The sequence below is a fragment of the Vulpes vulpes genome, chromosome 2 (assembly GCF_048418805.1).
Source record: "Vulpes vulpes isolate BD-2025 chromosome 2, VulVul3, whole genome shotgun sequence".
NCBI lineage: Eukaryota > Metazoa > Chordata > Mammalia > Carnivora > Canidae > Vulpes > Vulpes vulpes.
In genome coordinates, this window is record NC_132781.1 from 90492188 (window position 1) to 90518979 (window position 26792).

Sequence of the window (26792 nt, forward strand, 5' to 3'; positions counted from 1 at the left end):
CATAGGCAGAGGGAGAAGCAGGCTCCATGCAGGGAGCCTGAAGCGGGACTCGAACCCGGAATCCCTGCAATCACGCCCAGAGCCCAAGGCAGACGCTCAACCGCTGAGCCACCCAGGCGTTCCTTCTTCTCTTTTAAATGTTCATCTTCACCTACTAAAAAAAAGTGAAGAGTAACACCATATTTTTATGGATGCAATTTTACGTCTTAACCAATTTTACCTCTTAACCATGTTCCCCATAAATGGGCTTCCAGATTAATCTAACAAAAGGAGATCCCTGACTTACCAGTTTTTTTCTAAAACTTTCCTAAAAATCCATCTTTCTTGGCATTGATCTCCTTCCTATCTTCACCACCTCATAGAGCCAAGTCAAGCAAACTATCCACTCCAGTCAACAGTATTGGCTTTAGCTAATTCCCTAGAAGTTAAAGTTTGGGCCCCTGGAAGCCCCAGAGGGTGGGTGATCCTCTGGATGTGCCTGGGACTTAAGGAGGCCCTGGGCTGACGGGACCACTGGGTATGGCTCTGGGGCAGTGGACCACAAGGCCCAGCAGGTGTTCAGCCCCAGGCTCCCAACGGCTCCCCACCCCCCCCCACACCTCCCTTGGTCGGCGGGAGCGGAAACTGAGGCACAGCGAAGGCCGAGTCCCAGGCCAGCTCCCACCCTGCTCCTTGGGCCTGGCCTCAGCTTTCTGGCCCCCTCCTCCTGGTCTCCAGGGAGCTGGAGGAGGGGTGGAGCAGACGGAGGGGAGGACCAGTGCTCCTGTGCTCCCTCCTCCTTGAGATCCTGCTCCCTCTGCTGGTCCTCCCCTCCGTCTGCTCCACCCCTCCTCCGCCTCTCCCACCCCTCCTCCAGCTCCCCCTCCTTGGGATCCTGCTCCCTCCGTCGATCCTCCCCTCCGTCTCCCCCGCCCCTCCTCCTGCTCCCCCTCCTTGGGATCCTGCTCCCTCTGCCGGTCCTCCCCTCCGCCTCTCCCACCCCCTCCTCCTGCTCCCCCTCCTCCTGCTCCCTCTGCTGGTCCTCCCCTCTGTCTGCTCCACCTCTCCTCCGTCTCCCTCACCCCTCCTCCTGCTCCCCCTCCTCCAGCTCCCCCTCCTTGGAATCCTGCTCCCTCTGCCGGTCCTCCCCTCCGTCTGCTCCACCCCTCCTCCTGCTCCCCCTCCTCCTGCTCCCTCTGCTGGTCCTCCCCTCCGTCTGCTCCACCCCTCCTCCTGCTCCCCCTCCTCCTGCTCCCTCTGCCGGTCCTCCCCTCCATCTGCTCCACCCCTCCTCCGTCTCCCTCACCCCTCCTCCTGCTCCCCCTCCTCCAGTTCCCCCTCCTTAGGATCCGGCTCCCTCTGTCGGTCCTCCCCTCCAGCTCCCCCTCCTCCTGCTCCCTCTGCTGATCCTCCCCTCCGTCTGCTCCACCCCTCCTCCTGCTCCCCCTCCTCCAGCTCCCCCTCCTTGGGATCCGGCTCCCCTGCGCGTCCTCCCTGGCCTCTCCCCGGCCCCTCCTCTCCGTCGCCCCCTCCGCTCTCCTCCGGCGTCCTCCACCCCTCCCCGCCTCCGCGAGCTGACGCCGCCCGGCAGGAATGCGTTTCCGGAGGGAGAGGAGCCGGAGCGGGCGCGGCGGCCCGAGGAGCAGGAGCGGCCCGGCCGAAGAGGCGGTGCCGCGGGGGTCGTTTCCTGCCGGGAGGCGGCTCCGGGCGGCCGAGTGTCCCGCCCCCGCCCCCGAGGAGGAGGAGCCGCCGCCGCCGCCGCGCCCGAGAGCCGGGAGGCCGCGCTAGCCGTCGGGAGAGGCCGAGCGGAGTCCCGGAGCTGCAGGCCGAGCCGACCGCGGCCCGGACGCCCCGGAGAAGGTGGCGCCGTGTGTGTGCGCGCGCGTGTGTGTGTGCGTGTCCGTGTGTGTGTGTGCGCCTGTGTGTGCGCGCGTGTGCGCGTGTGTGTGCGTGTGTCTGTGTGTGTGTGCGCGCGTGTGTGCGCGTGGCGGGCGGCGCGGCCGGGCCTGCGTGGGGCGGGGGCGGGGCGGGGGCGGCGGGCCCGGCGGGGGCCGCGGTGGCGGGGCTGCGGGCGGGACGCTGCGCGGGGGCCGGGGCCGGGGCCGGGGCCGGGGCCGGGGCCAGGCCGGCTGCTCCCGCCGCCCCTCCTGCGCCCGGGGTGGGCGGCCGAGGCCCGGAGCTCGTCCCGCCGCCTCGCGAGGGGGTCGCGGGCCCGGGCGCTGTCCCGCCGCGGTGGGCCCGGGCGCTCGGAGCGAGCCCGGCCTGACCCCTGGCCCGCGGGGCCGGTTGCGCGGGCGGGGAGGGCGAGCCCCGGGAGTGGGAGCGAGCCCGCGCCGCTTCCCTTTGTTCCCGTTCCCGTGGGGGCCGCTCTCCCCCGAGCGGCCTGGAGCTCAGCAGTGCGCTTCCAGCTTGCAGAAGTCGGGCCGCAGCCTCAGGGCCTGCTGCGGGGTGACCGTGGGCGGGGCCCCAAGAGGTTGCGTCGGGAGCCGGGGAGGGCGCGGGGCTGGCGTCTGTTCCTCCTGCTCCGACTCGGGGTTTGTGAGGGCCGCGCTGCGCGGGGGGGGGGGGTCCCTCGGCGGGGGGGGGGGGCGCGCTGCGCGGGGGGTCCCTCGGCGGGGGGGGGGGCGCGCTGCGCGGGGGGGGGGTCCCGGCCGGGGCGGGGGTCGCGCTGCGCGGGGGGGGGGGTCCCCGGCCGGGGGCCCCCCCCGCGGCGCAGCAGGATCCAGCGCCCGCCTGCCCTGGGGCCCGGCCTCTTACTGCGTGTCAGTTCTTGGGCTTCCTAACAAGTTGTAGTTACTACCAGTATTTTATGCCTAAGTCATTTTTATTTCATCAAATTTGTACTTTTTAGTCAAAAACCAACACTAGTAAATTACCCTCTTGAGGCTTCCATTCCTCATCCGTAAAATGGGAACAAGCATACCTGCGCTAATAATAAAAGCAGCTCTCCTAGTAAGGACAGTGTGGGCCCTGGTTAGCTCTACGCACTTTACCTGTGTTTATCCTGGAACCCATACAATGAGGTAGGTGCAGTTTTTATACTCAGTTTACAAGTGAAGAAACTGAGGCACAGGAGGCCTAAGTAATTTGCCTCTGATCATCCAGCTAGTGAGTGAAGACCCCATGGGGTCTAGCACCAGAGCCCATGTTTGAATCACAGGTTCAAATAACAGGTTCCATAAAGACAATATAGTTGTGAATATCAAATGTAATAGGTAAAACGGTTTACAGTAGATGCTACGTGCATAGGACTCCTTTCTGTCTCTTCTTGATATATTAAAAAGATCAAAAAAAAAATCTCAGGACGTAATTGATCCACTATGCTGTTATTTTTTGTTGTTTTGATGGTATAAAAATAATGTGAAATAAATGTTGGTTAGGCATGTTTCCAAAAGGGCATACAGCCTTTAGTTATATTAATAGTTATATTAACCTTTAGTTATATTAATAGACCACTTTTAGAAATGATTAAGGAATTTCAGGTGGAAGTTAACCTAGTCTACACCTGTGAACATCCACACCCACAGGGGATAGTAATTAAGAGTCCACTACAGTGTTCATATTTTTAAATAATTTTAGTTCATTGATCGATATTAAGTGAGTGGCTGAAGATAATGAAGTGATACATAGGAAACAGAGGGACAGGTCTGTTGGGGACAGGTCTCTGAGGAAAAAGCCATTTATTTATTTGAAAATTCATAAAATGGAAGATGTTATTAGAATGTTAGCTAAAAAGACAGGGGATATGGTTAATACTTTTGTAAATAGAAAGCAAATCAATTCCAAATTAAGGTATCTGTGTTGACTTCACAGACTTAAAATTTAGTTTTTGTAATGTTGACTCTCTTTAAAAGAATGCTGAATTCTCTATTATGATTATTTTATATTACTATTTTATAATACCTTCAACAGTCTGTACATGAAAAAATATAGAATCAACAATATTGAAAATTGCTAGGTTTAGTGATTTTAACAATTAGGTGGTTTTTTCCTTAACTCTCTGGTCAATATAATTAAGATCTGGCCCAAATTTCCATCACTGAATGAATATGTAGTTCTGCATTGTTATCAATAAACTCCTAACTCCAGGAGCTTCTCTGGGGACGTCTGGTCATTTTGTAATAGGCAGAATTAATCAGTTTAATGTGCCAGTTTTAACGGAATACTTGCCACATAATAGCTTTATTGTTTGGCTTCTTGTCAAATAAATTGTGGCTTACGATATGGGGGGGGGGTTGTATAATACTCTACCTCAGGAAAATATTTTTCTTTGATATTCGGTTGGTACACTGGTCTGTTCTTAACTACACTGCTGGAATGATGAGATGAAACATCTTTTGCTGGTTCAAAGCTGCGGAACTTCTGACTTCTGAGATTTTCAGTTTCTGAATGTATAAAAGCTTGAATGTATCTAAGGATTTATATGGACTCTTGTTAAATTTTAGATTTCCCCACTCTGCATGGAAAGTTAGGATGTATCAGGTTGGGGTAGAATCCTAGAGGATTATACTGTACAAATATGAAAATATGTCTTGTTGTATTAGTGGGTCTGTTCTAACTTTGGTCATATATTGTGGGGGTTTTGTTCTTTTTTGTTGTCATAGTGGGAGTCTTGGGGAAGGGGGATGGATTGACAGGGATAACAGTAAGGAAGAGGGCGTTAGTCTTCAGGATCCTGAAATGGTAGCAGTATCTATAAATGTAGAAGGCTGAAAAAATATGACAGTATGTACTTGGGTTAAGGGAGTTGCAATCCATAAAACTCAGAACATTAGCAGCAGCCTTAGAATATTTCAGTGAGTAAGCTGAAAAAAAAATGTGGTATGTCTTCCTCAGGAGCCATGTGCAAAAGGAGCCAGCCTATACTCTAAATTTTTCAACTTTTCAGAGGTGGCTAATTATGAGACTTACAAAGTTATGTTTATAAAATAATACAGAGTGGGTTTTTAGAAGTCAGCTTCCTTTATTTTTTTTTTTTTTTTAGAAGTCAGCTTCCTTTAAACTTTATTTTTGGTTTATGACCTTTAATGGTAAGGTTAACTATATTTAGCAATATACTAAATTGTGTACATTATCTTGAAAAATGTGTGAGTAAAAAGAAATGGCTTCAGATATCCATATCTATATAAACACACACATGCATATAGATCCGTATGTATATATGTTTTACTTATTGGACTAGTGTCATTATACAGTCTCCAAAGTGCAAGTTCCTGCACCCCATAAAATGACTCAGTGGAGTATAGGAAGAAAAAATTAATATTAATTTAAAATTTGTATTTATAATGTCTTACTGTATTGCTGTAGAGGTACATGTATTTTAATTTATAAATATACATTCATATGTATTTTGGATACGTGTTAGCTCAGAAATGTTTTCAGTCATAAAAGTGAGTGATCAAAACGCTTTGGAGATCATTGGTGTAGGGGATGATTTGGGTGTGGGTAAAGCAGCACTATATTCAGGAGGGAGAATTGATGAGACTCGGGGTCTAAAGTAAGAGAGGTGGAAGACACCCATAGTGACACAAGTTTCTGGTTAGATGTGTCATTGTGCGTTGGGCAGTATGATGGCAAGGGGAGGGGAAATGATGAAATTATAACGCCGAGTGCTTTTAAAAGTGACGTTGGAAGAAAAAAAAGTGACATTGGTAGAGATGTCTAAGTGTCCAGTTTACACAGATTAGGATCTCAAAACCAAGTCTGGTTGGGAGATTCAGATTCTGGAATTCTTAGTCTTTAAGTGCTAGTGGAAGCTGAGAACACCAAAGGAGCATATGTAGAGTGCAGAGGGGTCAGGCAGAAACCCTTCTAGGGCTGGGTGGAGGAAATAGAATCCAGGAAGGCATTTCCTGTCCCGTTTCTTCTATGCATTCTTAATTCCTTTGTGTGACAGTTTTAGTCAGTGACTTGGGTATTGAAGAGTTTTTCCTGTGATTGACATGTTTGAGGTAAAGACAAAAAGACTTACTAGTCGTTTTAGACTTCTCATTAGAAAGCAGTTTGTTGTAATAGTGGCTTTGTGATTGGGAGGCGATAAACCTGGGTGTCAGGTATAAGCTGTGCCACTTAACTCCTCTGTGACCTTTGCTGGAATACTTCCATCTTCCAGGGCTTTGGTTTCTGCAGCTACCCCAGAGGAAGTGGTCTGTATGTTTCCCTGATTCTGTCATTCTGTGAGTTGAAGGATAGCTACTGCCCAACCCAGCAGTGTGGAAAGCAGCTCTTCTCCCAAGACCAACCATTTTCTTGTATCATCATCAGAAAGGATGGGCACTGTGCCAAATTACTGCTTTAAGAAAACCTGCCAGTGTTGACCAGCCAAACTACTACTGTGAGCTCTGTCAGATGCAGCTCCATTGAATGTTACATTTTAATCCATGAGTGTATTGAGTGCCAGTTACTGAAAAATGCTGTGCTCAGTGGATGTAGATCGGGTGGTTGACATGGACTTTGCTGGGAGTATGTCGTCTAGTTAGGACAAGTTGTGTTTAATCTAGGGACACGTAACAAATACCAAAGAATGTTGTATACAGTGTATTGTGCCAGATAATTTTCCGTAATAGGTTTTGAGAAAAAAATCAGCATTGGCGTAAGTGGTTTTGGAAGGCTTAATAAAGGAGCTTGGAATGGTAGGAAAAAAGATACAGATAATAGATGGGCCAATATTGTTTGACTACTCTGTGTGTGTGTGTGCACGTGTGTGTGTCCGTGCATATCTGGTGAAGGCCTAAAGTATGTACTCCAACTGTCGTCTGGTTGGTTCACAGACATGGGTGTATTATAATGGAAGTTGGAATTAAAACATTGAGCATCACTGAAGGTTTGTCATTTGCCATGCTAGACACTTAAGAATATGTTTTGGGACCATGGAGTAGTTAATTCTGCTTATTGTGAGTGGTGAAGAGATGAAGAGCTAGTGAAGGCCAAAAAGAAAGAAGAAACCTTAGCATTTTATTTTGCAGTAGAGAATGTAGTTTCAGTGGGTGAGGAAAGTGTTTATGTGAAAAATTTGTTGGGAATGTACCATTTGAAGTATGGAAATCACTTTTCAGTATATAAATGTTTACTGAGTAAATATATTAATTAACCTAAGCTTTCTTACTCTTTGTGAAACTCGGAGTAGTAATTTATTAGCTCTCCAATATTTTAAATGTATGATTTATTTCAGATTGTGATTTCAGTGCTTCTCAGAATGGGTCATGGGAGGTCCTATTTGATTGTTGGAGGAGGAGGCTGTAGTTCAAAAAAGTACGTTCGGTATTACATTAGGAAAAAAAAATGCAATAGGGAAGAGATTTGTACTTGCTAGAGAAGCATGGGTTTAAAAAGATTGAAAACTGTTTATTAAGTAGTCACTCAGGTTCTTACGTTTGGAAGCCTGTGACTAGTGAATGAATTGGAAAGCAGGAAGAGAATTTAGTAATTAAGTAAAATGGGATCTTCAGATCACCATAAAAATATGTATTGCTAGGAGATTTTCCATTGATGATCACATTTTATCTTTGCAACAATTCTGAGATGTTATTTCCAGCTTACTGCTGAATACAATGAGAAATTGATTTCTCCCTATGTTTAATTTTTAAAACATTTGTTATGTATTTAAAATATACCCAGCACTGTGCTGTTCCACTGTGGCCAAAATTTATTAAAGTTTTGATCAAGTCAGAATTTTGGAGTGCTCTACTTAAAAGTAGATAAAATTACACAATTTGGAAACATAATTTATAATTCTCCTTAATTAAAATAATGTAGAACAAATGTTGCTTTCAAGTGCTTATTGATACCATTACCAGGGTGGTTAACATTTTTTTGTTAGCTCCGTTTATGATTATCTTTGTAAACTTGCCCCAAAGTAAAATTTCTCAAACAGAACTGTTACTAACTTACTATTTTCTCCTTTCAAGGAAAGGCAAAATCCGTAGTCCCAGCAGGTGTAGAGAAGGAACAGCTCACTAGGCTGGTTTGAAAAATATCAATTGCTAAGTAATGTCCTTTCCTTTGAGTGCAAGGAGGAGCTTGGAAGAAATAATTAAAAAAATATATATTTTATTTATTTATTCATGAGAGACACAGACAGAGAGAGAGAGAGGCAGAGACACAGGGAGAAGCAGGCTCCATGCAGGGAGCCTGATGTGGGACTTGATCCCGGGACTCCAGGATCACACCCTGGATCGAAGGCAGGCGCTAAACCCCAGAACCACCCAGGGATCCCCGGAAGAAATAATTTTAGGTAACTTTCCATGCTCATTTTGGATCCGGCTTTAATATTATGGCTTGATAGTTTTGTTTCAAATGTTTTCTGCTTGTATTTTAAGTCTTTCCTTCTTCAGACTTGAGTTTACTATATGCCCCTTCACCAATTTTTTTAGTTTAATGCTTTTTTTTTCCTTGCCAGATTAGCAGTTATTATAAAAGGATGTGACTCATAAACAGCCAGATGGAGGAGATGCATAGGGCAGCAAATGGCAAAGGAGCTTCCAAGCCCCCTCCAAGTGTGCCACTCTCCTTGAATCTCCACAATCAACTCAAAATCTCCAAATTCCCCCTCCCCCTTTTTTCACATAGGTGTGCTCTCTCGCTGGCTCTCTCTCTTTGTGGGCAGCAAAGCAAAGTTTATTGAGCGATAGTAAATAAAGTGTTAGAACAAAGCTCTCAAAGAGGGAGGGGACCCAAGAGCCTTGCCCTAGGCTGTCCTTTTTGAGGGTTGGTTGTAGTATACTAGTCTATAAGACTAGTCTAGTTGGCTAGTGCAGTCAACAGATCACTGTTGGTTCTATCATGTTTCTAATTGGCCTGAATTATAGTGGATTCTGTGGTTTTTCTCAAGCATGCTCTTCCTGCCGTGTTCTATTCCTTGTATTTATGAGTTCTATAGAGGATTTCAAGGTAAATTTCCTCCCTAAGTGCTGTATGCCTTTTCTCTAGTTTTGTGGTCTTAATTTTTGACTGATCACCGTGAGACCTATTTGAGATTTTCTAAATTCCTTCAAGAACATAATGAATCCCTCTAGATTTTCTCATATTTTCAGAGAAGATTCTTCACTTCTTTCACTTTTTCTTCTGTAGACGGTTTTCCTGGTTAAGTTCTACGCCCTTAAACAACCCCTCCCCAGCTGATTTATCTTTGAGGCTTTCTCCGTGACAACGTGCAGTATATCCGTTCGTTATCTTTCCCTTGCACTTATGGGCTGGGTGGTGGGTGATAGTGATTGATCTTTCATATTCACATTTCCTTGGAGAAGGTGAATAGACCAGTTCCTAGTGAATTTTGCTTCAGTCTGTTATGTCATTTTCTTAAAGTATCTAGTCCTGTTATGAGCAGTTCTCAGGTTTCAAATTGTTTTGGGAGCCTCTGCTTTGGAGCGGCCTAACCTTTGCTTTTGGAACTCACAAGCTTCAGGTGGATGTCACCATTGGGCAAGAAGGGGTCAGTGCTCCTAAAGAGCACTGGGCGGGAGTAGTGAATTGTAGAAAGGTTGCTAGTTCAGACTACTGTACATGGAAAAGGACTTGTAGTGAGTTGTTAGTTCTGTCTTTGCCTTTGAGTACTAAGCCTCTTCTCTTTCCTATTTCCTCTTGTTTTTTCTTTCTTCCTCATCCTTTCTGTTACGTTCTTGTTAATCATTAATTCTCCCTTATTATTTGGGTCATAAACACCCTCATGATCACCAGCACATATTTACTACCTCTTCCTGCTAGAGAGAGGGAAATAAAATGCTGCGTTTTAATTGTTCTTCCTGTAGTGGAAAGATGCTCTTGCCCCAGAGGAATGCTTCCCTGACTCTCACCCTCACGTTTGATGGAGTAGAGATCAGTAGGATTTCTGAGCACCCTCCATTAGGGCTCCCCATCTCACTGCCCTCTGTATGGGGAGAAGTGGGAAGAGCTACATGTAAATTCTCTGAGGCTTTCAGTTTGACTCCGTGCTGTTTTTATGTTTTATATTGATTTTTAAATATTATTTTATAGGACTATTTTTTCTCTTTTAAAAGCAGATACAGAAAATGATGGTGGGACAGACTTGGGATGAATGTAGCTGTATATTATTTTTAGGAGAGATTTATGGTAAACCTCAATGTAGGTATCCGAATCTTTTCTACTATTAAGGTGGAAAGATTTTAAAATGTTGTGACATAAAGGAAGCAGATTCTATTGTCTGAAAGAGAGTACTTGAAGGGTAAAAACCCTTAACCTTTCTTATCAGAAACCTTCTTTTATTGAAAGGTTGAACTTTTGAATCAGGCCTAGGTTCATATCCCAAGTTTGTTACTTAGTCTTGCTTTGTCTGGCACGTTAGACATGCAATAAATATTTGCTGATATGAATTTAATTAGTTGTATTGAAAAAAGATGTACCTTTTGCAAGGATTTTATAGGAAGAAATCTTTTGTGAATGACTTCTTTTTGTCCAAGTTGGCTTCTGGGTAACTTCCTTTAAAACTTGAAATCATTGTAACTCACCACATTTTTAAAGGAACTTTTCCCAAAAATATAATTGTTTAATTTCTTCAAATATAGTGCCTAAAAAGTTTCTAAAGATTTTATCTGTAAATGGAAAAGGAAATGCCACATGAGTTATTTGTGACTAGGTATGTGTTCAGAAGCTCAGCTAGGACTGATAGCACACTTAACTTTGGTGAATAAAGGAGAATGTAGAGATTAAAATAATTATAGTTTTTGACAGTTGGAACAATGCACACAGTTCAGGCCATAAACCACTAAAATGAAATTGTTTGGGAGAGGTGCTTAAGATGAGTTACTGTTTAAGGAATGAATTGTGACCCCTTAGATAAACTTGAATATGGTAAAAAGTAATACTAGGATAAAATAAAGCAAATTACTTTTTAGGTTAACAACAACAACAACAAAAAAGTAGAGGGATCCTGGGTGGGTAAGCGGTTTAGCGCCTGCCTTCAGCCCAGGATGTGATCCTGGAGTCCTAGGATTGAGTCCCACATCGGGCTCCCTGCATGGAGCCTGCTTCTCCCTCTGCCTGTGTCTCTGCCTCTCTCTCTCTCTCTCTCTCTCTCTGTGTGTGTGTGTCTCATGAATAAATAAATAAAATCTTAAAAAAAAAAAAAAAGTAATTTACTAGGGTAAACTGCCTCTGTCGAAATGAGAGGTACAAAACCAGTGCATACACTCGTGAGTTAAATTAACTTTTGTTGACCTCCATTCAGTTTGAAGGACTAAGAAGTAAATTCACAGAACATTATAAATCCTTTCCATTTCTGTACTTTGAGGCAGTTCTCACACTGGAAAGGTATATATATATTTTTAAATCGTGACTTGAGTAGGCCATCAAAAAATTAGAGTTTAATGAAGCTGAGATCAGGTCGTCATTCAGATCATTGTGTGTCATTCAAATGGTCTGATTTCCATTCCACCTGTGTGACCCTGGAGAGGTTGTTTTTCCTCTCTGTGGTTTGGTTTCCTCATCTGTAAACCAAAGATAATATCATTCCTAACCACCTAGAAGTACTTGGAGGAGATAGCTGTTATTACTTTTGTCATTATTGTAGTCATTCGAAGCTGTTGAAATAAAAATGAGATAACTTTTTGTTACAAATTACTTTAAATCCTCCAAACTCGGTGTTTGTTGTGTGTCATTTCTGTCTGTGCCAGCTGTATGCTTCCTCTGGCCATTTGAATGAACCAGTCTTCCTCTTTGTTGGTAGTCCTCAGTGGATAGCAGTCCTTGGATGGAATACCATTGGTACCCAGCATTGGGATTCACGTTTCTAGTAGTGCAATGTCTTTTGGGGATGTTTCCTTCTTTCTTTTAGCCTCTCCTGGGTTTGCTTCCCCTAGACAGAACAACCTCAAGTCATTCTCCCATATTTCTCTTTCTGTTAGGTATGTCCTGTATTCTGTCTAATGTAGTAATATAAAACAGAGATTTTGCTGCTTTTACTATTTTACATACAAATTGTTAGGAATCTAATTAGGTAGAGTAATCCTTCTTAGACGTGGAACCTAAAATAAGCCTCTAGCTATACTTACATTATTAATAGAATTGGTATCTAATATGAGAGCATTTGATTAAACCTTATTGTTATACAGTATAATGTTTTGATAATTGCATCCAAGTAAGTATCTGAATGGCCATAATAATGATCATTAATCTTGTTTACAGTTGTTTTCTAACCCTTATCCTTCCTGCCATTTCTTGTTTCTCCCCTAATGTGGATTGATCCAAAATTTTCTGTTATGCTTATGATCGAAAAAAAGCAAAACCTTCAAACTAAGTTACTTGAGAGATTGCAATCAGATGTCCTGGCTCCCAGTCCATGTTCTTAACTCTACTGTACTGGGTAATGACACCCTGCTTGTCCTCCCTAAGCTCGCTGGCTTTGTTTTGTTGTTTGGATACTTCAGAATATTTTCAGTTACCTTTATCTTTAGTTTCTTTATATATCTTATATTCCTTATGCATGTCTAATATTCTCTAAATATTAAGATACTGTGCTCAAGGGATTCCTGGGTGGCTCAGCGGTTGAGCTTCTGCCTTCGGCTCTGGGTGTGATCCCAGAGTCACGGGATGGAGTCCCTCATCGGCTCCCTGCATGGAGCCTGCTTCTACCTCTGCCTGTGTCTCTGTCCATGTCTCTCTCTCTCTTTTTTTCTCTGTGTCACTCATGAATAAAGAAATAAAATCTTTTTTTAAAAATTTCTTTTTATTGGAGTTCAATTTGCCAACATATAGCATAACACCCAGTGCTCATCCTATCAAGTGCCCCCCTCTGTGCCTGTCACCCAGTCACCCCAACCCCTCGTCTACCTCCCTTTCCACTACCCCTTGTTTGTTTCCCAGAGTTAGGAGTCTCTCATGTGCCGTCGCCCTCTCTGATATTTCCCACTCAAAGAAATAAAGTCTTAAGAGAAAAAAAGATATTGTGCTCATTTTAGAGAACACCAAGCAGTGACTGCCATGAGATAGCAATTCATAAGACAAGTCATCTTCCCGCATCTGTAGTTGATAGATCCTGCTATTTATATTTGATTTAGTACATGTCTGTGCGTCTGGCTTAAATCACCTCCCCAGTTCTTGCCGTCACTAAGGGTCTTCCAGAGTGCAATGCAGGTAATACTTCTCATACTCTGGTCTTACAGTTTTCTTGACTTTTCGAACTCCAGTGTGGCCCCGAGCACTGTATTAGAGACCCCTTCTGTCCTTCTCACCCTGTCCTGGCCTCTTCTCTGATTCCAGCCACTGCTGCTGGGAACAGTGAGTTTAATGACTCACTTTTGGCTGACTGCATCTTGCCTCAGGTTCCTCCTGGGACTTATCTTTTCTGACTGTGAGGAGAGAAGCTGGCGTAGACTTCTGGGCAGATGCACCGTAGTTCTTGGAAGTGTGGGGGAAGTTAACGCCCCTTGGGACACAATTTTACTTGTGGGGACTGGAATTAATGGACTTCTCCATATTGAACCTCCTCTGGAGAGACTTTCTGTACATGTCTCAAAACTCAGCTAGGTCAAGCCCCCAGGCACCCACATGACAAGTCTCCTGAATTGGGCATCTTGATTCACTCTCTTCAGTATCTGTGTCTTTCTCTGGGGTGATCTTTGTAATAATCATCACCTGCATTCCTGTTTTGTCTCAGCCTCTGCCTTTGGAAGCAACTTTGGCTAAAATAATTGTCCATAGCTATCCTCACTTAGATTTTTTTTTACCCAAAACTACCTGTGTCTGGAATGTCATACCTGTTTCTACTTTCTGGCTCTCTTCTCCCCCACATACCTGAGCCCTTTTTCTTCTACCTACCTGTTGTGATCTCTGGCCCTTTGACTTTGTCCTCTTCTGTGTTGTTAGCTATTGTCAGCACAGCCAGTACCTCCTCCCCACCCACCTGCACTTGCTCTGGAAACCAGTGGATTAATTCAGTGATTTCCAATTGGAGTCTGAGGATCCATAGGAGCTAGTTTCAGCAATTTGATCTACAAGAATTGGTTAAAAAAAAAAAAAAAAGTTGTACTTTTGTACTGGTAATTATAGTAAGAAGCAACCAACATCTGCCTTATATGGTCAACTACCTTGTAACTGAGTAATTATTATTTTGATGCCAAACCATAGTTGTATGTGTAAATTAATCTTGGTTCATAATGTATGAGATCTAGGACCAGGAAGCATTTTACCTCTAGCCTTATATTGGCTGTATATACCTAAGTGAATTGAAAATGGCTGTCACTAGGGTGTCTACAGTAACTATTTTCTACTTAAAGAGAGTCTGTAAATTAATTCTGAGAAACTATTCTGTCCTGGGCTTCTGAGTAATGTCAGAGAAAGATGTCATACTTAATATAGTTCAGCAAAAATTTTTGACTGTTGACTTTGTGCCAAGCGCTTCTAGGTGGTTTCTGTCCCTGAACAGACATACCAAGGCCCTGTCTTCTTGAATAGGTAGTTTCAAGTGAGAGGAGTGGATGCCTTTGTAAATGAGGGCCTTGGGCCTTGCTCTAAGGCAGTCACCTGATCCAGATCCCAGTGTCCTTCCCCCCTGAGCCCCAGCTCCTTCTCTGCCAGCACTCCCTTACTTCTGCTTTCAGAGCAGACCTACGCTGCCCCACCTGCCCTGAGAGAAGCCCCTCTCCCTCTTCAGGCTCATGGGCTCCCTAGTACACAGGATGCTGTCCTCTGCTCCATCAGTTACTCCCTCTTGGATCCTCACCTCATCAGCTCGCCTCTTTTCCAGAGTATTCTTTCATTTACAGCCTTGTATTTTTATAGTTTCAGTGGCTGCTTCTGGGCCAGGCACCCTAGGGTAATCAGTCATCTTTCACCCTGACTTATCTCCTGAGATCAAGACCCCCTACCTTCCCCATAGGTTCCTCCCCAGAAGTCCCTTAGGCATCTCATCTTCTACAGTTGCATTATTTGTGTCTCTAACATCATTCTCCTTCCACCTTATTTGTTTGAAAGTGGTGATTTCCTTTTCTGAGCAAATGTCAGACCCAGCATGCTGCTTACTGATCCCTGTTTGTCTTCCCATCCCGTGCTACTTCTGTGAGCTCAGATGTTTGCTGAGCTTCAGCAGTGAAAGCAGTGCTTGTTTTGTCTCTCTTTGTCTCTTCCCTTGATGCTCATGCACTGCCTCATGGATTTTCTGCCATGTATGTATCGCGTGCTGCCCTGCCCCATTTTCCCCCAGTTCCCTGCTATAGATAGACTAGAATCTAAACCATGTGAGTATAGATGCCTTGACGGCCCCCTGTAACCCAGCTCCTCCTGCCTCTTGGTTTCTCTTTTTCCCATCTTATAATTTAAATCTCAGAGGTGCTTAAATATGTTAAGATTTCTTTTGGCCTTTATGATATTTTAAGATTTTAATATAATTTTTACTTACTGTAGAAAATTACAGGGACAAAATAATCATTCATCCTGCAGACCAGATTTAACTACAAATAACATATTGATATTTATTTTTATTTATTTCTTTATTAGGTACAGCTAGAGTGAGACAGTCCCACTTGGGTGGTGGGGGGGGGGGGGGGAGTCACCCGACCATGTATGTTTAGAAATAAGATTGGAAAGAAGTTACTATAATTCTTCCCAGGACTCCACGGGTTTCCACGTATAAGCCTCATGGCTGGAACATTTCTCTCCATCTGCCTATCCATTTTGCCAAATCCTTGATGCCGTTGAACTTGCCAGGCAGACTTTGGTGTCCTCAGTGCACTTTGTCCTCATTTTCCTTAACAGAAACCATCGCTTCATATTGTAGTCATTTGTATTTTTGTCTGAATGGAAAATTCCTTGAGACAGCGGTTTTTGGGTATCCAGATAGGGCACAAAACCTGACATAGTTGGCTGAGGAAGAACTTCCAGAGAGGTAGGGGAGAAACCAGTAAAGCCTGAAGGAGCAGAGTGGGTTAAGGAAGAAATGGATTAAGTGCTGCATGTAAATTCTGTGGGTGGCAAATAGAGGTATCTCTCCAAGTATCTATTGTAGGCAGTCAGGACATTTTTGAGTGAATGAATGAATGAATGCAGAAAGTACAAGAAGGAAGGCTTTTTTCTGAAAGAGCAGTTTCACTTGCATGGTAGGAAGTGGACACCGATTACAGCCACTTGAGGAGGGAGTAGGAGGTTACACAATGGAGAATCAGTAGACAGCTGATTTTCTAGACCTTTGATTTTGAAGGGAGACAGGAGAGGATCAGGATAATGCCTGGAGGCCTCTTTCTGTTGGGCCCTCAGGATGAACTGTTCTGCCCGGAAGGCCCTTGGTAGGAAGGTCGTTAGTGTGGGGGTCACAGGAGGACAGGCCTTGCTGACCGAGTGTGTGCGTCTCAGGCCCGGCTGGGTAAATCCGATGCGGAAGTTGCCCACACTGGGAGAAGAGCTGTCTGAGGAGGTTTGGAAAGGCTGCAGGAAGCTCTTGGTATGGAAGGAGCGTCCAGGACCTTTGGGGACAGTCAGGATGGACAGGGAGGCCACTGAGTCTTCTCCTGCCCTTCGCTTTCCTCACGGCCACTTCTGACTCTGTCTCAGCCTCGTCCTCATGTCTCTTCTCTCTTGTCATCTTCTGTCTCCAGTGGCTTCTCCGTTTCCCGGAGGGAGAGCCTGACCTTTACCGGCATTACCAGCCAATGACAGGGCCTCTCTGTTTCCTGCCGGTGCGCTGACCAGGCCCAGGAGAGGTGCCCACTGTCCTCAAACTGTTCTCAGCTGCTGTCCTGGTCCCTCAACTGTTCTTCAACACTAAAGCCTTGTTTTGACTGCTTCCGGTTGTGGAGCTCTTCCAGAGCAAGAGGGTTTCAGGAGGCTCACCTTTGACTTGTCAAGGTTTACATAAGGAAAAGGGCAGGGCGTTTAAATTAGATGGGAGGCTACCCAATAACAGAATGTTTCTATTACCTAATAACTTTATCTTCTTGGTGATTCTCTGAATTGTCTATTTTAAGAGGTTTTTCAAAGCAGTCTAGTGGTCCTTGAAGTAGCCCGGGGAGTATCCTGAAGAAACACTTATCAGCCCATATATGGAACAAATATTTATTCTGTTCACTTTGTGTGGAAACTGCCCAGATGGTCCATTCATCACAGTCTTCATGTTCCAGGGCCTTTTTGTCATAACTTTGGAATTGATAACATTATTTGAATTACTTAGAATTGTAGTCTACATGGATTTGTTGCATATGAACCTGTTGGAGAGGCCATAGTAGGCAAACTGTAGGCATGTCCTGCCTCTGTGACACTCCACACAGTCAGCCTTTTGGATGCAGTTACAAGTGATACATAAGCAAAACTGTAAGCTGGTGGCATAGCAGAACTTGCTGGTCTGAGCACAATGTAGAGTATGTGGCTATGCAAGGTACTCTTCTGCCCTGCTCTGGGAAGCCAACAGAGAAGGCTTAGACAGCATTTAACAGAAGAGACATGGGGATCCGGGGTTGCTCTGAATGCAACTTTGAAGCATTCTTCGGGAGCCAGGGGCATATTGTCTTAGAATGGAAGCTTTTGAAGCTGGAAAGTTTTTGTTTTTTTTTTTTTTTAATACTTTTTTCTTACTAAAGGAAATTTACCAAGAACGAAGAAAATTCCACATAGTTACCCTGCCACTGTCATTTTTACTAAGAAAAAAGGAAGAAAACACTATGACAATTTAAAAACAAACCCATTGTCTTTTTAAAAAAATTTATTTTATTTATTATTATTTTTTAAAGATTTTATTTATTCATGAGAGACAGAGAGAGAGGCAGAGACACAGGCAGAGAGAGAAGCAGGCTCCGTGCAGGGAGTCCGATGTGGGACTCTATCCTAGGACTCCAGGATCACGCCCTGGGCCAAAGGGAGGCGCTCAACCGCTGAGCCACCCAGGCGTCCCAGATTTATTTATTTTAAAGCAAGAGAAAGAGAGAGAGCATATGAACAGAGGGAGAAGGACAGACTCTGCACTGAGCCCCATGCAGGGCTCCATCCCAGGACCCCGAGAGCATGACCTGAGCTGAAATCAAATTAGATTCCTAATGGACTGAGCCACTCAGGTGGTCCCAAACCCTTTGTCTTTATATAATGCATATAAGTCTCTGTCATCTCTAGATCTCCTCAGTTACTTTATAAGTTCACGTACTGTTATTTTTACATACTTGTCATCTTCATATGTACTTGGTATCCAACATTATTCTAAAATCCTTAAAATGTTACTACATTTTATTTTTGTGACTCTAATAGTCCATCCAGTGGGCACAGTTAGCTCTTTACTTGTTACTGGGTAAAGGAGCTTTGCGTTTCTGCCTATTATTGTAAATCAATGAATTTTGTGTGTTTATCACCTTTTATATTTTTAATTATTTCCTTAGGATGAGTATCTAAAGCTAGATTGCTAAGTCATAAGATAGAAACATTTTTTTATGGTTTTTGATACATTTTAAATTATTTCCCAAAAAATTATACTAGTTTATAGAGCCATCTCTGGTTTCTCTCAGCCATCTGTCATAGTTTTGTTTGGTTAAAACCTCTCCTTTTTTTTCTTGGTGGTTTACCTAATATTACTTTATATTTATTTGATAAACAGGGCATTTTGGGTACTATATTTGTTTTTTTTTTTTCTATTCTTGTGAGAGGCAGATATTTATGCATATTTGGCTGCTGGTCCAAGGGCAGTAAACAGGTAAAGGGTAGGGTTAGTGAGCTGTGGCTAGAGCCATCTTTGACCACCCGACAAAGTGTAGATTAGTATTATGAAAACTGATTCCCAGAAAATAGTCCTATATCTAGGGTCCTATATGGGGGCAGGTTGGGGTAAATCTGAATAACATATAAGAGATTACTTAATTTTTCTTTAGAGATTCTGGAAGACACTCAGACCTCTGTCAGGTCTTCTTAGACTGTACTTTTTCTTTTTTTTTTTTTTTTGGTCTAGTTTGTAGATCTAGAAATTATAGGGAATTGAACTGAATGTTTTACTAATCCCATGCATAGAAGTTGATTTCATTAAAAAAAGGATAACTAATTATAGGAGTTCATCCTCAAAAATTTTCAGGTCTGTGTAGGATGTTGGTCTCAATCTGAGGAGAAATAGACATTATTGAAAAGTTGTAAGCAAGGGGGTAAGCTGTCTGAATTTAGACAAGTTCACTCAGATTGACCTGAAGAATTGAGGTAACTGAAGCATCTGGACATAGCTATGTGGCCCACTAGAGCCACAGGAGGTAATGGAGATTCCATGGACCAAAGATTTAACGGCTTTATGGTGTTAGTGAACTGGACACTGTTTTGAGCACTGTTAATTAAATGTTAAAATATATTTGATATGGAGAAAGGTGAGAATGGATTCTAGGGATATGGTATATGGACATTATTTTAATGTAAGTGACAGGTGAGGAAAATGGGAAGGAGAAAAGGTGGATAAAGGGATGTAGAGAGGGATTGAAGAAGAAATGGTTTGAGAGGGATTATGTTTATAAAATCAACAGAAGATAAGGTGAGTGGGAATGCTTTATGTTTAATGTATGATCTTTCTTGTTATTAATATTTAGAAATGTATATTTTATATTTCAGATGAATTTACAACTGATTTTCTGGATTGGACTGATCGGTTCAATTTGCTGTGTGTTTGGCCAAGCAGGTAAAAAGAATTTTTTTTCTAGTTGTCTTTTCATTTCAGTGTCTTATATTACTTTTTGACCAGATTCCTGAGCAAATCTAAATCACATTATGCTGTTCTTTCTGAAAGCCATGCTGCTCTTTTCTTCTCTGTCGCGGTGAAGTTTCTTACAGTGGCCTTCAGGCCCTTCATCATCCAGCTCCTCTCATTACTCCACCCACAACACTGACAGGGCAGTGTAGGCTAAGGAAATGCTGAAGTGATAGGAATACAGTACACTACAGAAAGGTTTTTTAAGACCATAATAGAATGTTTAAGTGAGCCTAGAGAAAGCAAAGGCATAAACTGTATTTAGAAGAAAATAAAGGGAATGTGTAAAATGTGGATTATGAACAAACCATTATTCTCTAAAAAAAAAAATGAAACCAAGAACAACTGACTTTCTAGGAGATGTTCTTACTCTTGATCAAAAAGTCTTCCAACATGCTGGCATTATCTAGAAAAGGAATGAAACATAAAGCTGAAAATATATTTAATCCTCTTAAAAACCATGGTGCATCCACATCTGGAATAATGGTTGTGCAGTTCTCTTTTCCAAGTATCAAATACGTTGCATAGAACAATTATTTGGTCTTAGGAAGGACTTAGTACATGGAAAAATGAGAAAAACCTTCAAAATTATTGATAAAGTTGATTACCTAAAACCAACAACAGCATAAAAACCCAAAGTGTCTGGATGTCAGAACACCATCAACAAGATGAGAAATGAAACAAAGGTTTAATTTCATTAGCATGTGTTGAGATCCAGTAAAAACAGATGAACATGATAGAAGAAAAATCTGCAAAGGATATAAACAGAAAATGTACAAAAGAAATGGTCAGAAAAATATGATAAGAATAAAACCTTAAATAACTGATAATAGAATTGATATTCTAATTTATATGTATTAAATGAGTAAAAGATTTTTTATATTAAAAATACTTGGTGTTTGTTGAAGGTTTGGTGAAAATGGTATTTGTATACTGTTTATAGGATTATAAATTTGAATATTACTTCTAGATAGAAATTAGTGTATGCTGAGGATATTAAAAATATGAATGCTCTCAAGGCAATATTTTCTTTTTTAACTTGTGATAAGGAAATCATCAGAGTTTTACATTGTGAGAATGGTCATCAGAATGGGTGGGTACATGTATGTCTATACATGTATTTGGAGGGTTTGTTGTTCATGTGAGCAAGTATGTGTGAACTAGGCATGCATGCAATTGAAAACAATCTAAATTTGCCCAACATTAGATAGGAACATTAATATAATGAAATATTTAATCATTAAAAGCCATATTTTTAGAGAATTTGTAATGGAACACAGGATAAAGTATAAAAAGTAATATGCAAAATGTATGTTCTTAATTTACTTAAATAATGATATGTATATGCGTGCTTCCTTGCTATTTTTTTTTTTTTTTTTTTGATCTACATAGTTTTCTTTCTTTTTTAAGACTGGAGTGAAATATGCAAAAATGTTAACAGTAGTTATCTCTTAGTGGCTTGGGTGATTTTTAGTGTGTTTTTTATGCTTTTATGTATTTTCCAAATTTTCAATTATGAATATATGTTATGTTTATAATCAGAGAAGACAAACTAGAGATAGTCCATGTTAGTGCTTACCACATGAAAGGCATGCTGATCCTTAGGTGGATTCAAAGAAATGTGAGATATACTTTGAACATAGAGGCTGAAAAATCATGGGATTGTGGACTGGATGAATACGGCCTTTTCAAGTATTTAACATACTAAGTATGAAAGGGAAGTTTTTGCAGATGCTTCTGTGGGTATGGGTGTGGTAGTAGGAGTTAAATGAAAAGAAATAGTATTTTATCCAGTTGTAAGAAAACTCCTGATAGTTATGACCATCCAACATGATGAGTGATCTGAAATTATGCCTTTGCAAAAAAAGGATGAACGTGTAGATCACTGGTATGTAGTCTTTGCTGTAGAAGACAAGAAATATAACTACCTTTTCAGGGCTCTCTTTGCCAAGGTAATCTAACAGCACCTCTTTGGGGTAGGTCTGGATCATGTAGTAATAATTATTATATGTTATGTAATATAATGTATATTTATAACATATAACATGTAACAGTATATGACATCATATGTTGTTATTCATATTAAGCATTCATGTGTGTTGCATTGTCATTGTAATCATTTTTCCTTATTTTCTGTCATGAAATTTCAAGTAAAGTTGTTGTTTCTCCTGACAGATGAAAATAGATGTTTAAAAGCAAATGCCAAATCATGTGGAGAATGTATACAGGCGGGGCCAAATTGTGGATGGTGTACTAATTCAGTAAGTAAAATTGCTCAAGGCCTTTTTGTTTACTCTTTAGTCATTTACTGTGGCCCAATATTGTATCCTTGGGAAATGTTAGATAGGAATTTTCATTTAAATCAATGTTTCTTGAATAAGTATCAACTCTAATACTATGTAATAATCTAGAGGTGTGTTGTTTAATATAGTAGGCACTAGGGGATCCCTGGGTGGCTCAGCAGTTCAGTGTCTGCCTTTGGCCCAGGGCGTGATCCTGGAGTACCAGGATCGAGTCTCACGTCAGGCTCCTGGCATGGAGCCTGCTTCTCCCTCTGCCTCCTGTGTCTCTGCCTCTCTCTCTCTCTCTATGTCTATCATGAATAAATAAATAAAATACACTGAGGGGACGCTCCACTGGGAGTCCAGTTTTTTTTGTTTTTTTGTTTTTTTTGTAGAAAGAGACATTTAATATTTTTCTTAAAAATTCAGGATTACATTTCAACCTGCCCTGTATTGTGACCAAGGCTACGCTGCTCATCTTAGCTGGGATGCACGTGCGTCCCTCATGGAATGGCAATGAGGGGGGCCTCAGGAGCAGAGCTTGGTGACCCCGGGGCTTTGCTGGGTCATCAGAGGAGGGGAATGTGATCCAGTCCTGAAGTCCCGCGGTTTAGCCAATTTTTGGATGAGGCAAGACAGGGAGTGGAAGCAGGGCTGGGCTCTGATGGTCAGGGCAGCTGCCTGCCTTGGTCTGAAGGGAGATGGCTACTGCCCCCGGCTTAGGATGGGGGAGGTGCCTGTGACCCTCCTGAGGGGTAGTCCCAGCAACCAGGGGTCTGGGAACATTCACTCATCAAAGCCTTCGTATTTGACCTTCAACAGAGCAGAGGCTGGAAGACTCCTGTGGTCCTGTTTGTGGTGCACACATGAGTGCTGTGTGCACAGCTGGTGGTGGCAGCTCGTGCCAGAGAAACGTTCTGTGTGCTTGTCTGGGGTGGGGTACCCTATGTGTGGGAACAGAGGAGGGGGTGCAGGACAGGGTGGAGGGCATCGGTGTGCAGGGCTCAGTGTCCTGCAGGAGGGAGAGATGACAGCAGCTGAAGGGCTGCTCAGGACAGGGCTGGTCTTTAGGGGAACCCTGAGAACCCCAGGATTGTCTCTCCCCAGGACAATAAAAAAAAATACAGTAAGCACTAGACCTATGTAGCTATGGAGCCCTTGAAACATGCTCCACATTGGTCCAAATTAAGAATTGTCGTCAGCTTCAGATATATCTCAAAGTTCGAAGACTTAATGATAAAAAACCCACAAAATTAATAATGTTGAAATGGTAATATTTTGTATATGTTGTTAAAATTAATTTCCTGTTTCTTATTTTTTCTTTTAGTGTGACTACTAGATAATTTTAAAACACATGTGTAGCTCACCTTTGTGGCATGCATTATATTTATATTGAATAGCTTTCCCCAAATCCGTAGCCTTTTAATTTGACTGTTTTAGATTTTTCCCTTCCTTGGCAGAAGAGGTATAAGCTAACCTTCCTAATTGTTCTTGAGTTAAAACGAATATAGAATTGATTTGCATCCCAATAAAAGCCCATTGAGGTTAGGGTTTAAATTGTATTCACTTTTTGTCATCTGTGCACATTGCTTAACTTGATATCTTTCACAAAGCCTACTAAATGTTAAATGAATAAATAAATATGTCATTGAATGTCAGGACAGGATGTATAGGGAAGTAATCTTGAGGATATATAATTTATTCACACAGTGAGTAATATCAGAATGTCAGAAATTTACTGTTTGATTTTACTCAGGCATCTGATCCTACACATTTCAGCTGTCTGTTTAGTAGTTGTAACTAAGCTCCCTCCTTAAGTATTAGATATTTTGTATGGTTTGACCATTTGAAAGGCAAAATCAGAGGTTTTTGTTTTGTTATTTCAAAATTTTTCTAGTGACGCTTTCTGTTCTCCTAAAAATGGTATTTTGGAATTCAGTTGGAGTTGAGGAAGTAGGGAGTGCTGTGAGTTTGTCTCAGGCAGAGCTTATTTACCAAACTTTCTTTAAATAATTTAGCCTTTGATATTTGTGGCATGATTTTGGAATGTGTTTAGTGAAATTTTATTTGAGTGCTATGGTCTTAAAGTTTCCACACTAGGCTCCTGTGCTTTGGTAGTATTTTAGGTTTGATGATATATAAAAGTAGTTCAGCTTTGAACTCTCTGATCCTTGGTATTCCTTTCCAGTTGCTTTTCTAAATCCATAAATGCTCATTAGTGTTATGTTTCTCTTAAAAAATAACTGATTAAAACTGTTGTGTATTCTTTGTATTTAAATATCCTGCTTATACAGCACCATGATATTTGTAAACAAAAACCATATAAAATTGAACATTAAAGTGACCAGAAAGAAAAGGCATTTCCTCATTTTCCCAATGTCAAGACTTAAAAAAAAAAAAGGACATCTTTGGCTTGCTGTAACTACATATAAAATTTTTAGGGGTATATGTGAAATACTCAAATAAATGTCTATTATAATCATTGGTACAATGTCATAGGTACACATTAGTGACACATACCCACACAATAATATCATTGGTTTTCCCCACTGTAGCATTTCATAAAAAACTTCTACTCAAAGATTTTACATATATTTTGGCAACAGTGTTCTTACTTTCACTAAGATATTTCTTCAGTCATCTAATAAAATTTTTATTTCCATCTAAATTGTTTGAGGTATAATACATTTTGAAGTCATATCACTACTGTAAATTTTACCCCAAGCCACAACTAGCATTTATATAACATTCAGACCTTTTTTATTTTTATATTTTTAAAATGTGCCCTATGGAAATATACTTTATGTCCTTGTTATGTGATCAGATTTTACTGTGATTATCGTTTCATATTGTCATGTAATTACTACTGTGATTATTGTTTTTCAAAATGAATTTTAAAAGCTTTACTTGAGTTTTTTTCAAATGTCCAGGAATACTTACTGTGTTAAATTTCTCAATCTCCTTTTTAAAAATTGCATCATTAATTGAGACACCTTCAGCCTAATGTTCAGAATACTGTGAGGAGAATGCTATATAATATGAGGGACTTGTATACTACTTTTTAAGGGAAATTTTGGGAAAAAACTATTTGGTATTTGCTTATATACATTATTAGTGGCCATTAAGCATACTACATATGTGATTTTCACTGAAAAAATTTCTTTGATTAGATACTTTAAACTTGAAGGTGGGGCAGTTAAAATATACTCTAAGGTCAGTCCTAAGTATTATTAAAGTAATAAATTACTAGTAATGTAATAGTAGTAAAGGAATTACTTTTCTAGAGAATGAGCTCATTTGTTTTTAAAGGAGAGAATATAATTTGGGTCCAGGGAGCGTTTTGTTTAAAAACCAGAAGTGAAGTATGTTAGTTGTGTCACTTGATTTTTGCATTGTAGTTGCATATTTGCATTTATGACACAGAATGTTTGACCATTTTACTTCTTATCTGTATTTTGTATGTCATGTTAAGACGTTTTTACAAGAAGGAATGCCCACTTCTGCACGGTGTGATGACTTAGAAGCTTTAAAAAAGAAGGGATGCCATCCAGATGACATAGAAAATCCCAGAGGCTCCAAAGATACAAAGAAAAATAAAAATGTAACCAACCGTAGCAAAGGAACAGCAGAGAAGCTCCAGCCAGAAGATATTACTCAGATCCAACCTCAGCAGTTGGTTTTGCAATTACGATCAGGTATAGAAATCTAATTGTATGAATACCCTTGTTTTAGCTTGAGCTTTTTGAGGATTTTATATAAGCCTCTTTTGAGTTTCCTTTGAGGGTTCATTTTCACATATGGACTGGCACTCAAATAGAAATGTGGAATATGTCAAATTTTAGTAGAAGTTTTTTGAAGATATAACAATTTGTAACACACATATACATGAATAATAAAGGTTGCCTAATGTCCAAAGCAAATTCTGTGAAGGAGAAATTATTAGGTTTAATGGGTTTTAAAAATAAAAGTATCCATCCTGTGGTGTAATTATGTAATGTAAACACACCATTTTAACCCATGTTTTTCCTTTGTATTTGTTTAATGTTGTTAAAATATTAAGCTTTTATAAGAATCTATGACAGTCCTATATTGAAAAAAGAAAACAAACCCTTTTCCCACTCTTCCCATTTTCTATCCCTTTTCTCTCAAAAGAATGGTGCACACTCATTGTCTCCATGAGTTCCACTCTTGACCACTTTTCAGCCTGCTTCTCAATCTGTTCTGGCAAAGCTCTGCCTTCACCTTGAACCACCAAACTGAGTGGACCTTGTCAGGGTCCCCCTTACCCCACTTAACCTTCCTGTACCAAGTAACACCTTTGAACTCTTAGCTTCTACGGTATCACTCCTGGTTTTTCTTATCTCTTAACATTGCTTTCTAGTCTCCTTTTTGTGTCTTTTTTCTTCCTTCCTCTTTGTAGCCCACTTAATTGTTGGTATTCTTCTCATGGCTTTAAAACTCTTTGTGTTGCTGTAACATAGCCTTTTCTCTTAAAGCCCCAAGCCCACGCACCCAGCTGCCTACTAGAAATCTGTATAAGGAATATCTACTAGTTAGAATGTAGTGGTTTTTCACCCAAACCTTCCCTTTCTCCTGTATTTCCTGAGAGGATTATACCATGCCTCCTGTGTGTCTCTCCCCTTACTCCTCATGGTTTCAGATCAGATCTTCTGTCTTCCTCTAGGATTTTCACAGTAGTTTCTCAACAAGTCTCTTGGTCTCTGTAATTCATTTTGAAAGCTTTTTTGCCAGGTTTTTGAAAATAGAAATCAGATGATATTATTTATTTACATATAGTTAGAGGATAGAGTGTCTTATAACTTTAGTCTCTAAAAAATCCGGTATACCCTGTCACATGCCCTGCCTTACCCACCCCAGTCTGACTTATG

The 26792-nt window shown here is 41.5% G+C and overlaps 1 protein-coding gene across 4 annotated transcripts in view; it reads left to right on the forward strand.

Annotated features, from left to right (window-relative positions):
• Window positions 1-1493: 1493 nt before the first annotated feature.
• The window catches only part of ITGB1 (integrin subunit beta 1), a 46526-nt gene continuing 21227 nt past the window's right edge, over window positions 1494-26792 (forward strand). For 2 of the 4 annotated variants that reach the window (XM_026000843.2, XM_072749245.1), the window contains exons 1-4: window positions 1494-1839; window positions 19486-19552; window positions 21797-21882; window positions 25376-25598. In XM_026000843.2, coding sequence (XP_025856628.2) covers window positions 19486-19552; window positions 21797-21882; window positions 25376-25598 — 376 coding nt within the window. In that variant the 5' untranslated portion in view covers window positions 1494-1839. Of the gene's footprint in view, window positions 1840-2452; window positions 2514-2657; window positions 3003-19485; window positions 19553-21796; window positions 21883-25375; window positions 25599-26792 lie in introns of those variants that run through there. The other 2 variants (XM_072749244.1, XM_026000844.2) reach the window with 2 other exon arrangements.